The sequence below is a fragment of the Stylophora pistillata genome, chromosome 1 (genome assembly GCF_964205215.1).
Source record: "Stylophora pistillata chromosome 1, jaStyPist1.2, whole genome shotgun sequence".
NCBI classification, from domain to species: Eukaryota; Metazoa; Cnidaria; class Anthozoa; order Scleractinia; family Pocilloporidae; genus Stylophora; species Stylophora pistillata.
Window position 1 is genome coordinate 46,114,113 of NC_142519.1, and position 17,500 is coordinate 46,131,612.

At 40.4% G+C, this 17,500-nt stretch overlaps 2 protein-coding genes and 1 pseudogene across 2 annotated transcripts; 2 read left to right on the forward strand and 1 right to left on the reverse strand.

The window, feature by feature from the left end:
* LOC148742764 (uncharacterized) overlaps positions 1-12,854 on the forward strand; it is a 15,042-nt pseudogene extending 2,188 nt beyond the window's left edge.
* A 975-nt stretch (positions 12,855-13,829) lies between these two features.
* On the reverse strand, positions 13,830-15,601 carry LOC148742765 (uncharacterized). The gene has a single exon (XM_088759565.1). It carries the CDS (start codon positions 15,007-15,009, stop codon positions 14,215-14,217), a length of 795 nt encoding a protein of 264 aa, XP_088615691.1. The 5' UTR covers positions 15,010-15,601; the 3' UTR covers positions 13,830-14,214.
* On the forward strand, positions 15,435-16,832 carry LOC148742766 (uncharacterized). Its single transcript, XM_088748488.1, has 2 exons — positions 15,435-16,241; positions 16,785-16,832. The coding sequence occupies exons 1-2, from the start codon at positions 15,435-15,437 to the stop codon at positions 16,830-16,832; spliced, it is 855 nt and encodes a 284-aa protein (XP_088604614.1).
* The last annotated feature ends 668 nt before the right edge of the window (positions 16,833-17,500 follow it).

The following is a 17,500-nucleotide window of genomic DNA, read 5'->3' on the forward strand; positions in this document are numbered from 1 at the left end:
ACAGACAGACATCTATATTTATACAGGATAGCCCCTTCAGTGTAGTAAACACTGGTATCAACGGGGGTCCTGTTACCCACCCAACCCACCCCAGGGGAGGACATCCATCACACAGTAATCTCGTGCGTGGGAAATTAACGTCTCCTGCCCCTAACCCTGCAGGAGACGGGACCTCCATTTATTCGTCCCTATCCGAGAAGACTAGAATATCTAACCATTTCTTGATGTTAAAGAAAGGAAGCATATTCTTCTCAGTTAATTTTAAGACCCTGAGTGTTGGTCCGGCCGGTATTGAACTCTCGACCTCCCGCACAGCAGTCCGGCGCTCTCCCAATTGAGCTAACCATGCGCAGCGATTCTTAAAAGCGTTTTATGTACTGTTTTTTTTTTTAGTCATTCTGCCCCAGAACTGTTCTGAAGCCCCAAAGCTTACTGGAGTCTCACAAAATTTCCAATCATGAACAAGATCTATTCCCGGTGTACTGTGATCAGAAAAGTAATGGAGGAGGTACATTAGACTGAATAAAGCTTATGAGTAGTTTCCAAATAAGTTAGAAGGCTCTCGGACTCAACCAAAATTCAAATTGTAAATGTCCTTGTCTGATCAATTTATCTTTCGCTATCTTGAAATCAATGCAAAGATACGGGATCCTTCTAAATAGCTGATTCTATTTCGTCATCAGCCATGGGTCAGGAGTGGTACGAGAGAGAGTGTAGCGCATGCATCAAGTCAGTTGTGTAGACCTTGTGTCAAAGGAAGGTTGTGTATTTAATTTATTTAGAGTTTATCATCTAAATTCCCTCTGAACGCGATCGATAGGAAACAGCAAATCACCAAGTCATTAGGATATTGTCTAACATCACATTTCCTCGAAGAGCTAAGTAGAAATTTAGCCCTGAACTACAGTTTCTCGCTCTTGTTTTTTCCCGCCATTTTCATTCAGAAAAATATGACCGCCACTGGCAACGATAACGACTCTGAGCAGAACATCCCAACGGATTCTGCTAATCTAGAGGAGGAAGGCAATGTCTCCTAAAGTCTTCTTTCGGTTCGAAGTGCTATGTAGGAGAACCTAACTTCCTCAAATTATATGCTTCGCAACCTAGTAGCGAAAAAACGTAAGTCAACTGAGCGAAGCGTGATGCAGGTAAATCACGTCGCTCCCATCAATGCTTCAGAGAAAGCACTTACGTCTACTTCAACAGAAGTAACAGATAGCGCTTCAGAAGAAAGAATCGAAGGGATTCTGCTTCAGAGGAAGCAAAAACGAAGACTCCAGATGATGCTTCGCTTAGATTATTGGGTGATGACAGCCAACAGGATTTCTGTTCAGAAGATGAGGAGGTAAACAATGATGACTTATTGTCCCAAATTACCACCTCATTAAGCTCATCCGACGACACAGGACCGCCAGTGTCCGATAAACTCTCGAAACTTGTTAACGACAAGTTTCAGACTGAATATACCGTTGAAAAACGTAAAGAGATACTACAGAAGTACAAAGTACCAAGTAATTGCAATGAATTGTTTGTGCCTAAAGTTAACTCAGAGATTTGGACCAAACTTCATGCAAACTCTAAGAGGTCAGACATCAGAACATCAGTGTTACAGGACACTTTAGTAAAGGTGTCGAGTGCTATTATTGTCACTGTGAATGACCTTCTCACTCATAGGGAGAAGAAGACGTTTCCTGACAATAAAACTCTTATTCCCAGGCTAGTTGATTCTGTTGCCTTGATTGGTCATGTGCACAAGGAACTTTCTTTTAAACGAAGAGATGCAATATGACCTTACCGCAAACAATAGTTCAAATAGGCTTGTTCAAGAACTCTCAAGCCTGGAAAGTTCTTATTTGGCGAGGATCATTCCAAACCACTACAGGAGCTTAAGACAACTAATAAATTAATGACCTCCATAACTGTTGATAACAGAAAAGGGAGCAAACAAATCAAAGAGCCACAGTAACAGCCAATTCAGACGAAACCATTTCCATAGAAATCAAAGTAAACCTTTTTTGGTAAACATAGGGGGGACATCATATCCCTCCCTAAAGTCAAACCAACAGCAAAACCGTTTCCAACACAAGAAGATATTCACCAAGAGTTGAATAACATCAAATCCAAGGTAAATGAGTTCTCCCCTTTCGTGGTCTCTCACCTCATCCCTTATTTTAGAGCTAGGGTGAATTCCTTTGAAGGAGGAAAAAAAAGTCTTCCTTTTATCGTAAATGGGAGAGACATAGAATCTCTTCCTGATCCACCTTTTCAGGTGTCACATCCTCCTAACTCTATACCTAGAAATTACACGAGTCTAGTTGACAAGGAAATTAACAGTCTTCTAGACGAAGGGGTTATTGTCTTATGTGACCATCAGCTTGGTGAATTCATTTCACCTATATTTACTGTTCCCAAGAAGGATGGTAATGTTAGAATTATTCTGAATTTAAAGCGTTTAAACTTGTTTATAAACCGCCTCTCGTTTAGCTGAATGGATAGAGCGCTGGACTGTTGCGCGGGAGGTCGCAGGCTGGAGCCCCGGCCGGACCAACACTCAGGGTGTTAAAATAATTGAGAAGAATATGCTACCTCTCTATAATACCAGGAAATGGCTAGATATTCTAGTCTTCTCGGATAGGGACGAATAAATGGAGGTCCTGTCTCTTGCAGGGTTAGGGGCAGGAGACGTTAATTTCCCACGCACGAGATTACTGCGTGATGGATGTCCTCCCCTGGGGTGGGATGGGTGGATAACAGGACTCCCGTTGATGCCAGTGTTTACTACACTGAAAGGGCTATCCTTTATAAATATACATGTCTACTCTAAATATTGATGTGTAGTCTACTCTTAAAAAATTAAAAGGCGGTTTTGATGCCCTGATGTCTGTCTCCAAGGAAGGAGTTGCTGATATGAAGTAGTGGTTACATAATCTGGATGATAGTTATAAAGACATTTGCCATCCCCCAGTAGATATCACACTGTATTCGGATGCCTCCCTGATGGGTTGGGGCGCTGTCATGAATACCACCTCAACAGGAGGAAGATGGTCACTTTCTGAGGCTAAAAATCACATGAACTACCTCGAGCTTGTGGCAGCCCTTTCTGCTTTACAATGTTTTCAAAGTTCATTTTCAGGAAAGCATCTAAAAATCATGGTTGACAACACCACCGCGGTCTCTGTCATTAATAATATGGGCACTTGTCGCAGTAAAAAATGTAACTCAATTGCCGTTAAAATACGGGAATTTTGTATGTTACACAATGTAATATGGCTCACTACTGCCCATATTCCAGGCTCCTCTAATTGTAGACCTGACAAGGAATCTAGAGATTTTCGCTCTGAGGATACTGAATGGATGATTGATCCCACATTACTGGGCAAAGCACTGGATGTACTTAATTTCAAACCACAGATTGATCTATTTGCATTCCAGCCAAACAGACAATTTCCGATATACTACTCCTTCAAACCAGACCCAGATGCATCTGACATTGATGCATTTACTTTGTCATGGTCTCATAACTCTTTTATTGTTTTGCTCGCCTTTAGCTGTGTCCTATGAGTGTTTAAAAAAAAATCATCCAGGACAAAGCAACAAGGATAATGGTGGTTCCAATGTGGCCAAGACAATCATGGTACCCAATCATGACGTCCCTTCGTGTTCCTCCACCAATTACTCTTCCATCATCCAAGAATCTTCTGAGTCTTCCCGCCTTTCCAGAGGAAAACCATCCACTGCACAGAAGAGTGAGTCTCCTTATCTGTTTACTATCAGGCAACAACTTGATGTCCTAGGCTTCATATCCAGATCTATTGCCGTGATTGTTGCATCCTGGCGGGAAGGGACAACGTCATAATATCAGACCTATCTCCAGAAGCGGCTGGAATTTTGTAAACAAAAATCCATCGATGTCTTTTCCCCACCCTTATCCCTGACCTTGGATTATTTGTCTATGCTGTACGAGAAGGGCTTTTCTTACAGCGCTATGAATACGGCTAGAAGTATGTTGTCATACATTTTGCAACTCAACATCCATTCCTCTATTCCATTTGGACAATTACCTATTGTCCGACGGTTTATGAAAGGACTGTTTGAGCTTCGTCCTGCGCTAACTCGGTAGAAATCGATCTGGGACTTAAATATTGTATTTAATTGATTTTCGTGGAAGACCTCCAACCTCAGAACTCAACTTAAAGAAAGTCACATTAAAGCTGACATTTCTTCTGAGCCTTTTAAGTAGACAGAGATGTCAGACAATCAAGTACTTGAACACTGACAACGTGGAGCTGACAATTGACAAAGGCATCTTCCAGATTACAGACAAAGTGAAACAAAACTCGTGTAAGGACCCATTTTCCACCCCATTCGTTTGTTGCTTATCCAACGGATAAGAAGTTGTGTATTATCTCCCATCTGGAAGAGTATCTAAAAGAAACGACTCCCTTTAGAAAGAACAGTAAGCAATTGCTTTAAAGTCGTGTAAAGCCACATGGCCCTGTCAGGAAGGACATTATCTCCAGATGGTGAAAGTCGGTGTTATCCTCTGCAGGGATTGATACATCCAGGTTTAAAGGTCACGGTACAAGAGCCGCATCGTCCTCCCACCTTGCAGATAATAACATAAACATTAAGGACATTATGCTGTCTGCAGGATGGTCAAATGAGAGGACTTTCCAGCGTTTTTGATAAAAGCCCTCCGACCCTTAGTTTAATTTTGGACAAGAGATTTTAAGGACGTTGGCGCAGAAATAATAGAGTTTCACGGGTCTGGTGTAGTTATATTTTCGCTCGTTATATTTTCATCTCGTTGTATGTATTCACAAGAGATGCACATATTTCTTATAGTTAATAATAATAGTTTATTTCTCATATTGCGCTATTTACAATAACAGATCAATAGCGCTTTGCAATTGATATTTCTAAATATTAAAATCTCATCTAATTAAAAATATTTACATATTCCTGTTAAATTGGCTATATAGGATTCATAATTTAACCACTATTAAAAGGTTTGCCTAAAAATAAAAGTCTTAATCACAGCATGAAATGATGAATTTACGTATCTTTAGCATTTGCGTAAAGATCCGTAAATATATGGCGTTTTCTTTACGGAAAAGTAACGCATTCCGTAAAGACGCGTAAATGCAACGTAAACAATGTTACATATTCGTAAAGAATATGGGTCAAAGATGGATACAACTCACTGCTTTCTAATTAGTAACCCCCAAAAATTGACATAATCGTGTTTCGTCTGTCTTAGGTAAAACTTTATGTATTTTGAGCAATTTCGCTGCAGACACTTTAACTCTTAAAAATTTGTATAGATCGAATATTGCGTAACTGCAATGGTAGCTCATTCCGTAGATGCGGTGCAGCTGCCTGAAATGCACGTTTACCCAGGGTTTCCAGCATTTTGCCTCTAGGTGGCTTTAATAAAATACCAGAGTTAGATCTAAGATTGTCCAAGGACTTGCGTTTGATAACTAAAAGATTGCTAATGTATGCTGTTGCGAGGCCATGGATGGCTTTAAAAGCTAATAGTAGGATCTTAAAGTGTATACGCGATAGTACTAGTAACCAGTGTAACACATAGCATGCTGGAGTAATGTGAGAATACCTCCCGATATCCATAATTAGTCTTGCGGCAGCATTTTGCACGCGTTGTAACCTAGCTATTTGCTCTTTGGGAAGGCCATACAATAAAGCATTACAGTAATCTAACCTACTCGTGATGAATGCATGTATCAGAGTGAGTAAGCTGTCTCTCGATAAATACTTCTTAATGCATCTAATATTATGCAAGTAGAAAAAGCCCGCCTTACATACATTAGTACTATGGTGGCGCATATTCAGGTTTGGATCAAGCCAGCTGCCAAGGTTCTTAGCTTGGTGGCTAGATTTTATCTCTGAACCACCTACCTTAATATTCATAGCCTGTAGTTTGTTAAGTTGCTGGCGTGTTCCAATAATAATAAACTCAGTCTTGTCGTCATTAACAAGGAGTCTATCATGGATCAGCCAGCGCCTGATCTTCTCGATACAACATTCCATCGCACGGATTGCATCTTCCTGGGATGTGTTACTGATAGGTTTGAAACTCAGATAAATCTGTGTCGTCGGCATAGGAATGCACGTGTGGAAGTTGATCTTCAACCACTCTGAATAGCGTGGTTGCATAGATTAGAAAGAGCAGGGGGCCCAGACATGACCCTTGTGGGACACCACATTCCAGGCTAAAGCGCACTGAAAGAGATCCGTCGATGGAGACTCGCTGGCCTCTTTTCGTCAGATACGACCTGAACCATTCCAACGCCAATCCGCATATCTCAAGCTACTCATTCAAACGAGTAAGGAGGATGTTATGATTAACCGTATCGAAAGCGACGCTGAGATCGAGCATGACCAGCAAGGTGACTTCTTGAGTGTTCATTTTCATGAGAATATCGTTCGTGACTCTAACAAGAGCCGATTCCGTACTATGATTTTTACGATATGCAGACTGAAACTCAGGATATAGTGAATGAGTCATCATATGGGTGTGTATCTGCTCGTACACCATCCTTTCAGTCAGCTTTGAAACATACTGCAGGTTGCTGACAGGTCTGTAATTTTTGTATAGAGGGTCTAGCCCAGACTTCTTCAGCAGGGGAAGGACAAGCGCACACTTCCAGTCATCAGCGAATAGCCCAGACTCAAGAGATAAATTGATTATTTTCGTTATGATCAGTAGAAGCACGTCAATGCAATCTATCACTAGGGATGTTGGCATAGGGTCTAGATTGCAGCTTTTATTGGTACTGCTATTGATGAGCTTGCGAACCTTCTCTTCCGTAAGAGGGCTAAATTTGCTGAGGTGGGCAGGTGATTCTGGAGCGTAGTCGTCGGGGAGTGCTGGTAGCTCTTGCGCCATGTTGTCGAGATTGGAACCAATGGCTTCAATTTTCTGAATAAATAAAGTTCCCAGTTGATTTGCCAAGTTAATTTTATCGTCCAGGGGTGGATACACCGCTGTGTTATCCTCCTGGTTGAGTAGCTTCTTCGCTGCCAAAAATAGGTGGCGCTGACTGCTGATATTATCCTGGATGAAATTATGATAGAATTTACGTCGAGCTTCATTCATCAAAGCATTCGCATTGTTCTCTTTTGCTTTGTACCCAGCATATTCTCCCTAGAGCCAGTTCGTCGCCACTTCTTCTCAGCCTTCTGTTTCTCCCGCCTTGCTGCCTTGATTTCCTCGTGGAACCAGGGAACTAATGGCCTAGAGTGTATCAATTTTGTACGCAATGGTGCATGCCGATCAAGAGCATGAGCTAGAGTCGTGTTATAGCTGTTAACGAGTTCATCAAGGGTATCCGGACTGTTTTGGCAGACCTCGAAGACAATTTATCAACCTGTAGCTATTCCCTCTCAATGTCCTTGATTTTTCTGTTGGACACTTGCTTTACTTTCGGGGGTGGTTTTCCCAACTCAAGATATCATAGAACAGTAATACAGTAATATGACCAGACAACAAATAATCAGCTATAGGCTTAGCATAGAGCAAAGGGTCCGAGCATCGAGTTATAATCAGAACCAGCGTATGTCCAAAAATGTCCGTAGGCTTGTCGACGTGCTGCTCGAGGCCCATCGAGGTCAGCATTTCCAGGAAACGAGCGGCGTCTGAATCATTGGGAACATTCACATTAATATTAAAATCGCCAGTGATGAACAACGGCTCAGGGGACATAATAACGGATTCCAAATAGGCCAGGAACTCGTCCAAAAACACGCTTGTGGAGACAGGAAGGGCGGCAGAGTAGGGAATTCGGTAGATTACAATCACCCTTAGTTTGCTAGACCCATGTTTCAGAAGCCATTCACCAAACTCGAGCGACCTGCCTTCACCACTGTCCACTTTTCGCACATCGATGGCTTCATTCAATGACAATGCAATCCCTCCACCTGTTCTACCAACTCTCTGATGTTCAAGCAATTTGTATCCAGGTAGCGTAATCTCCGTTTTATGAGCTATATCCCTTTCGGACAACCATGATTCGGTGATGGCAAAAATATCAGCACCAGTTGAAGATGCGTAACAAACAAAATCGGCCGATTTGTTTTTAATAGATCTAGCATTTAGGCAGCAGAGCCGTAAATGCCTCCTGGCACATCGGTATTGTTCATTGACAATAGGAATGCTAACAAGGCTGCGAGCAGTCAGTCTATTGAAGGGTCTTAAATAATTCAAGCGGTCCGAAGTTACGACAGGAATATTTGATAAGTTCCCCGCTTCGCCATTAACAAATCTTGTTTCTGGGCCAGGATTCTCGCAAATATGGAGATACGAGGCCACCAGCGTCGCGTCGAGTAAGCATAGTCTAGACTCAACTTTGAGCATTGGTGGAACGACCTCCGTACTACAATACCGTTGCACTGAATTCGTCATAATAAACCTTGAGTAACGTAGAGTTGCTTTTCTCATAGTAAACCTTGAATAACACTCCCTGTCCAGACTCAGCACTTTGCATAGCGACCAATAACTGTTAGGTAGATCTGCGGATGACTTAGAAGGATCCGAAGTTGAAATAAGTGTTAAAATGAGCACTAGCAGCGCGGAGCGTCTTGAGACAAATCGGCCCGCCATCACTATGTTTTCAGCAAACACGTTGTGAGAGCAGAAGAGCTTATTACACAGATGTTATTCTGATGTAATACCAAATTCTCTCAACTAATTTACGAGAAAATACATAGTAGTTAAACGGGAGAAACAGTTATCAGAATCTGGGGGAGGTACACTGATTCCAGTTTTCTTCGCGAGCACACTATCGGTTCTGAATTGCCTTAGATCATTGCCATAGTTGGCATTAGAATTGCCATAGTTGGCATTGATGAAGACATTGCTGGTACTTTAGTATCTCTCAGTTTAGATTTTTCATCGTCGGTTTTTTCCATCTTGCATACCATCGTAGAAATTTTCAAAGGACTTTGTAGCTATTGGACGACAGTCTCTTTCACAGATTAGTGCTTGCACCACAATTTTCTTTCTTTCATCGTCGGTTTTTTCCATCTTGCATGCCATCGCAGAAATTTTCAAGGGACTTTGTAGCTATTGGACGACAGTCTCTTTCACAGATTAGTGTTTGCACCACAATTTTCTTGTTATCTTAAAATTAACATCATTGGTATCTGTTTGAGGTAATAAACATTAATGTTCTATTTTTTTCCTGTGTCTATCTCTTGATTAGCTATACCTCAATGACAGCTCTAAATCTCGTACCACTCCGTAACGACCCATGGCTGATGACCAAATAGAATTGAAGATTAAACGAGACTTACCCGTAAGCTGAAGTTTGATATGGAATCTATGAGTCATCAGCCGATAGTGTAGGAGTTGTACGCCCTCCCTGTGTTTATCCTTGTATTGTACCCCTCCCTAGTATCTTTTATGTCATTGAGGTCATTATCTCATGCCATCTCACTCCTTAAAACGTCCTGGTATACCACTGTTAGAATAGAGGCTCTAGGAGCGAGACTCCTACTCTAAAGCCTGACTTGACGCATGCGCTACACTCTCTCTCGTACAACTCCTACACTCCCGGCTGATGACTCATAGAATCCATATCAAATTTCAACCTACAGGTAAGTCTCATTTAATCTTCAATTCTGCTCGTCTTTAACCAAAAACCCGTTCTAAATGTACTGAAATCAGTTTCGACAAAATTTGGGGTAAGAGAGTGGTGAAAACAGTTCCAAAAGGCAGTTTATCGGAAAAGCCCTTTACAAATCTTGCGCATGAAAAATGGAATTTTCATTAAACTGTCAATGTTATTTTTCAAGGTTGGACGATGATATTCAAATACATTGGTGGACTTCCTTCCTCACCGACCGGTAAAGCGTTATGGACTTCTTCCTATACATCAACCGCCTTCCAAGGTCACTGCAAAAACCGTCTCATTCAAAGTTAGCAAACGCTTAATCCTCAAGAGGCAAGTCCATAAAATATTTACACCATAGAGGGTTAAGATGAATGTAACTTGGTTTTCAAATTTATCATATAATTTTGATGCATCCCCTTAGAACTTGCTCAGAAAAACATATCTGTTAAATTTCTAAGAAGCTAGCGAAGTGTTTAGCTGATGTTGCAACTTCATGGAAACTTCCTTTCAAATTGATCTTAGTGTAATTTTACTCAATTGATTGGCGCAACTTATTTTAGAAAGAAACCAAGGAAACAAACACCTTTTGCATTTTACAGCAAACGTTCGAATACTAAAGGATAATATAAACCAAAACAATGTAGATCAGAGGGCAAAAGAGTTACTCTCTTTTGTTACCTTACTTCCTAGTCCTTCACAGTGTATTGTTTTGGAAAAAAGCATTAAGCTAGTGCTCGTGTTAGAAGAATGATTCTTAAACATGAAGTTATGACTTTCCGTTGTCATGTGACGGTTACAAAGAATTGATTAACTGTTGGAATCCTCCAAAGTAAGTTTGTAAACGGACAATGAGATTTGATCATCAGTTTCTTTAATTCTCTAATAGCGCTTTATACTATTGACGCAAGAAATTTTAGACAAACAAACTCCAGTACTTTGAGAGCTACAAGGGAAATGATGGGTAGTTCGCTTCACTCCCTTACAGTTCTGACCGAAGAGGACTGCTTTCCGGGCTCCAAATTTGAAAGAGAACTAGAAGAATACACTAATACACTATAGACCAGCTAAAATATAGGGGCTTAAAATTAAGCGGTAAACGAAAACATCTTGTACAGCGAGTGAGAGACTGTGTGAGATGCGGGAATTATCACACCCTTGATCCGGCAATCGATCATGGAAAATGATTTGCTGCTAAAGTTCTTCAAGAAAATTCTGATGTAAACAATGTAAAAAAGGGGTTGACCGGCCTACACGACTCCCCAGCGCGTGTTTAGAATGGCTAGAATAGCCTATTCAAAGTTTGGCCCTCGCGAGTATGTCTTTGAGCGATCGCCCTCTTTGTAAGATATGAGAGCCGGATTTTTGTCTATTTCGCTCAGTACTGGTTGTGTTTTTATTAGATGCCAGTTTATGTAGTTAATGTTTGTGCAGTTGTCATTGAATAATTTCTGTTTCTTTGACGCTGGATTTTCTCTTTCTTTCGGTGCTTTTCTCTTAGGAGTATGTGCTCAACTTACTCACTGGTCTTAGATTTCCCTTCAGTGGATCGGGAAATTCGGCTGTTGGACTTTTTTCGCCGGGCCAGCGAAGAGCAAAAATATAACTTAAGTGTTTCTTGTTATGTTTTTCTCTGTAAAAAATTCACGCGAACAAGCCACTAGCCAACGCTTGCACTTTGCCATGTCTCGCGAAGGTTTTGGGAAAGGAATGAATACTTTCTTCCCCGATTCCTTTCACTCTTTGAGTGATTTTGGCCATTTATCTGCATATCTTGAGTCTGTCTTACACTCACCCCAACAGTGTTTGGTACCAACTATGCCGCTTCCTTTTAGAACGCTAAGTAAGTTTTTGACGAAATTATCCGTCGTTTTGTTCTAATTTTACAGCTCTCGCTCATAAATTTCCTTCAGCTGGTCGTAATGCTTATCTGAGTCTGTGCGGGGGGTCTCATAGGTTATCACGTAACAAAATCTATTTTTAGTAATAGTATAAAGCGCTATTGTGCGACTATTTTGTTACTCCATTTAGTATGTAGATAACAGATAATTTTCTTGCGACCTTAGGCTTGTGTAGTGCTTTACACGAATGGAGCAGAAGTTATGTATACAACGTTCAATGCCAGAAGGACGACTTATATGAACTGGTTTTCTCAAAAAAATCTCCTCAATCACCATGGACTGATCTTAAGAACGCGATAACTATAAAACCCTGTCGCATCAAAGGCCATCACGGGCACGCAACTTTGAAATTTCAGCTTTCTACGTAGGGCCGTCTGGGTGGTTAGTGATCGGTGGACCTGGCTGTACCTGGGAGAGATTTCACCCTGTACGGCAATTCTGTAGAGCAGGAAAACTCACAAAATCAAATGGAATAATAACCAAGGTAAAAATTGCTGAAAGAAATCTTAGAATACCACTGGTGTTTTATTTTGTCTGTTTGTTATAAATACAAGGAAATTACGAGAGATTTCCTAAACATGACCCCATCAACAAATGGTTTCTTGTCATTCGTGCATTGCTTTGATTAATGAAAGCGGCATGGAGTAACTACTCTTTTTATAATGAAATAATTGTTGAATTGATCCAGTTGAGCCTTTCTCAGGTTTATAGACAATTATCTCTTCCTCTAAATAAATGAACTTTAATAGTGACATTTTTTAAGACCCTTTTTTTTTTAAGACCTGGGTTTGGTAATTTAAATGTAATTGTGAAATACTGGGACAGAATCCCAGTCAGAAATTAAGATGATAGGAGGCCATGAAATAATAGTACAAGTCAACTAGAATATAATCTCTTAGATAATCAAAAGGTCGGAGCTCAAGACTGGTTTCTCTTGTGAAGAATAACTTTTATCCATTTTTTTTTTATCATTCTTCCTCTTCTCGATCTTTTCCTAGGGATGGGGTAGGTATTATGGCAGTCATTACTCTAATGAGATCTCAATATGATTATTATCACCTATCAATTAACACTTTTTAAATTCTTTTTTCAAGATGACGTGGGAGGTGCTGAGGTGATGATTGTGCATGTACGTTGAAGACTAAAGATGGTATGGAGTCAATGGATAGATATCGCAGAGAAATGTAAATGTAATCTGATAAAGTGTTATGACGTGTTCTTTTATTTTGGCAATTCATGCAGTTTTGCAATTGTTGTGTAAGTCTTTAAGTTCAAATGGCTGTGAAAATTTGAATAGTTACATTAAAAAATTAAGCATTGGTCCGATTGTTCGAAAATGGCGGGCCCATTTACGATAGCGGCAGTAGTAACTTTAAAAAAAACTAAACAAGCTTTCTCCCTTGCAGCCTTTAATGAGCAAAACTGGTGACTGAGATTAAACGCCTTAGTACTCTATCAAAAAAACTATCTGCTCGTAACTAATCTGTAACTTAGTGAAGAATAAGGTTTATCAACCATTTCACTTTTTGCCGTGATTATTAGTCATTGTTGTCAGTAAACTTCCTTAGACGCCGACCAAGTGATTTTGACCCGTTCAGACTTAAGATCTTAAATCTCAATGTTGTTAAACTCGCACAGCACTGACAGCCTTTACCTTAAATGTATTAGATGGCACAGTAGCATTAAAAACCTTTTGTTTGTCAAAACTTTCACTGCAAACGCTTAATTGATTTGGTGATGAAAATCCAAGCAAGAATGACGGCTGAAAGAAATCTACAGCAACTATACCATGTGGCTCTCTGGACTAAGTTTACAGCCCATTGGTTGATAGTGGGTCACGTGACAGGTGTGACATGTCACACCACAGTTAAAATAAAAGAAACCCTTTTGTCAGACTCATGACAACAATATTAAGAGTTGCCAATTAACTAAGATTTATTTAGTTTAAATAAATTGGCATACAAAAAATACTACGGCTCTCAATCAAGAACAATCTCGCCTCATTTGAATGCGCGCTCATTAGCAAGGCGAGATTAGCCGGCTCACACCAGTAAATTATATCGTCGGACCTGAATGGCAGGGTGATAGATTAAGAGTAATACAGGTTCTACAGATACAGGTTCTATAGAAAAGGGGTATTATATACTTGCCGTTCGATAAACAAAAACTGGCTCAAGAATACGACTGACGTTGACTTCGGTGGATAAAAATTTATCCAACTTTTCTTGAAAGATTATTCTTAATCTTATTTGAGTAGTTCCGCTATAAATGACCGTTCACTACTGTATCAGTTGGAGTGTTTCGTACAATGTAGGAAGATGGCGTTAATCAAAATATTTAGCAACAATATAAAGTTACTCATTTTACGTCAAAATGTATATCACAAATTGTATTATAGTGTTCATAAGACGGACGACTTTTTTACTTTACTTTTTTTTCCCCACCCAAATATTTCACGTCTTACAATTTAAGTTGCGATCAGACTTTTGACGATAGAAATGAACGGTAAAACACGACGTTTCGACCGTGCTTCGGTCATTGTCAATTGAATGGAATAAAATACAGTAAATATATGTATATATACACGTACGAAATATAAAAAATTGTTTGCAGGTGTAAACAAACAATAAAACTACAAAGAAAGTGCTAGTAAAAAGCTAATTAAAAACCTTAGCACGGAGTTAATCAGACTGTACATTGAGAGCTGGTCTTAGCTTGTGAATAAAAAACATCTCATAGACGAGACAGTCAAATTTGTTCGTGCTGTTCATTAAGGTGCTAAAGTTCTTTGTAAGATCCTTTGGAGTCAAAGAGTGTTTGTCGCGAAAATGTTTGCCAATTGACGAAGAGGAGCTTTTATGTTCTTCAATACGTTGGTGTAGATGACGGCGTGTGAAACCAACATAACCTGCATCGCACAGGTCACATTGAAATTTGTAAACAAAGCACTGTTGGTTCACAATCGGCGGCTTAGCTTCTCGCAATTTGAGGTCTCGACCAATCTTCTGGCTAACAAATACCAGTTGTAAGATCGTCTGGATCCTATGACTTAGATCTTTAAGTTGGGCACGAACAATATCAGCGAATGCCTGATCCTTATACGGTAGGACAACGCGAATGGGGTCCGATCGATCGCTGACAGCAGGTAAGGAAACTAGTTGATCAGATACTTTGGCGGCAACAAACCGTGAAATGGTACAATTGACTAGGTTATCAGGATATTTCAAACGAGAAAATACTGATTTAAGTCCATCGCATTCTTCAGCGAAATAACGCCAATTCGATGAAAGTCGAAATGCACGATCAAGCATAGTTTTTAATAGCCCACGTTTGTAACGATCATCTACATGGCTCTTGTAATGTAGTAAAAGGCCCGTATTTGTAGGTTTGACGTACACCTTGGTCTCAACATGTGTACATTTGTTGAGCAGCTGGGTGGCCAAAAAAGGGAGCATGCTGTTACTCTCCGTCTCCATGGTAAAGAATTTCGTGACCTTGCAGCCTCTACGCTCGGTGCCGCTGAATTATATTCACTGAAAAGGCCCTAAACCTCCACAAACACTCCTGAAAGCTATTCATCAATTGAAGAGGTGAGAGGACATAGTCGTAACAAAACCTGACAAGGGATCTGGCGTCGTGGTCTTCGACAAGGATGAATACCTACGGTTACTTGCAGACGCATCCATAAACAATGCCACTAAATTTAGGATAGTAGAGCCTTAGAGACCAAAGCGTGGAGGTAGACCACCGAAACACTATCACCCCCTATTGCAAAAGGAGAAGGAGCTAGAATCACTTGTTCGCCGAATTCTACCCACTGCAATTGCAGAGTCTGTCCGTCCATTAGGTACCAGGCTGGCCCATCTTTATGGTTTGCCCAAAACACACGAGAGAGTTAGCTATGCGACCTATTCTGTCAGCCACACAGACCTACAATTTCGCCCTCGCCAAATGGCTAAATGACAAACTAAAACCTCTCGCCACAAATCAGTATATGATAAGCGACACCTTTGAGCTCGTGAAGGAGATCCACGAAATGGTTATTAACAGTGGAGATATTCTGGTTTCCTATGATGTTTCTTCATTATTTACCAACGTACCCTGGGAGAAGACCATACAACTACTTGCCGATAAGGCTTTCATTAATAATTGGTTTAATGAAACATACCATCTTAATCTCAATAAGCTGGATCTTGTCGATCTTCTTAGAGCGGCAACTAAGGACCAACTTTTCACGTTTAACGGCCGGCTATATGAACAGATCGACGGAGTTGCTATGGGCTCGCCCCTTGGTCCTCTGTTAGCCAACGCTTTTATGTGCAGCATCGAAGAAACCCTGGAGCGTGAAGGCAAGATGCCCACGTACTACAAGAGATTTGTTGATGACACATTGACCATTATGCCGAACAAAGCATCAGCAGACAATTTCCTCGACATTTTAAACCAGTGCTATCCCTCTATTACGTTTACCATGGAGACGGAGAGTAACAGTATGCTCCCTTTTTTGGCCACCCAGCTGCTCAACAAACGTACACATGTTGTGACCAGGGTGTACGTCAAACCTACAAATACGGGCCTTTTACTACATTACAAGAGCCATGTAGATGATCGTTACAAACGTGGGTTATTAAAAACTATGCTTGATCGTGCATTTCGACTTTCATCTAATTGGCGTTATTTCTCTGAAGAATACGATGGACTTAAATCAGTATTTTCTCGTTACATACATACATACATACATACATACATACATATAATTTTTGTTAAGGCAGGTCGGTTTGTGGCAACCCAAAGGCTGGTGTGGACCTGCCAGGAACTAAAAAGGAACTACTTAAATATATGAACAATTCTAAGGAAAAAGTAAAGAAATTTCAAGGACTTAAAAGTATAAAAAATCCGTTTGCTTTGATGTTATCACACAGGCCTCCTTTTCGAATTGAATGCGATCTAATGTCCTTGAGGCCTGTCTAAGTTTTTGTTTAAAAAGCTGTAGAGAGGAAGCATCCTTGATGGCTTTAGGCAGCAAATTCCAGACAATGGGCCCTCTGTACCTTGCACTATTTCTACCAAGGTCACTGTTACACCGTACATGCGGAAAGTCATTAATACGCCTTAGATTATAATTACTATCAATGTTGCGTTTTGTGAAAAGGGCAGTAAGTTGATCAGGTAAACTATTATAATGTACTTGATACATTATAGAAGCGAGTCTACGTTTGTAAATATAGCCTAATGATTTCCATTTAACTAGGTCAAGGACGTCAGAGTCAGGAGTTTCGCTGGGCAGTTTATGGATTAGTTTGGCTGCTTTCAAATGTAAATGTTCCAATTCATTAAATGTAGATGGTGAACAGGACCCCCAAATAGCAATGCAGTATGTGATGCTTGGGACAATCCCTTTAAAATATATTTCTTCTAGTACACCTGATGGTAGGGCTTTGAGCTTTTTAAGGAATTTTAGCTTTCCTCCAAACTTGTAGTGCAGGGCTTTAACTTGCGGTTTCCAGTTCAGTTTATAATCAATTTCAACACCCAAGCAAGTAGATTTGGTGGTGAAGTAAATGTGAGAGTTTCCGAACATTAGGGGTCTCATTGGTCCGACAAAGACTTGACTGGAAATTAACATTGCCACGGTCTTACCAGTGTGAACAGTCAGGTGATTTTTACAGCACCACACTTTGAAGTCGTTTAATATTAAATTTAACGCATCAATGATTTCTTCGACTCCTTTCCCAAGGTAATAAATTGTGGTGTCGTCTGCAAACATATGAATGCACCCAGTTTCGGACGAGTTCGGTAAATCGTTGACATATATTGTGAAGAGTCTGGGACCCAGTAAAGAACCTTGTGGAACACCGATATCAATTTGTTGTAGCTTTGATCGTACACCGTTAACAGTAACATATTGGGATCTTTCATGAAGGTAGCTTGCGATCCACTCGAAGAACACACCAGACACACCTACAT

Coding starts and splice junctions, on each gene's coding strand:
- LOC148742765 (XM_088759565.1), bottom strand. CDS start 15,009: ATGGAGACGGAGAGTAACAGCATGCTCCCTTTTTTGGCCACCCAGCTG.
- LOC148742766 (XM_088748488.1), top strand. CDS start 15,435: ATGCGACCTATTCTGTCAGCCACACAGACCTACAATTTCGCCCTCGCC. Junction 16,242..16,784: donor AATACGATGGACTTAAATCA/GTATTTTCTCGT, acceptor CCATTTAACTAG/GTCAAGGACGTCAGAGTCAG.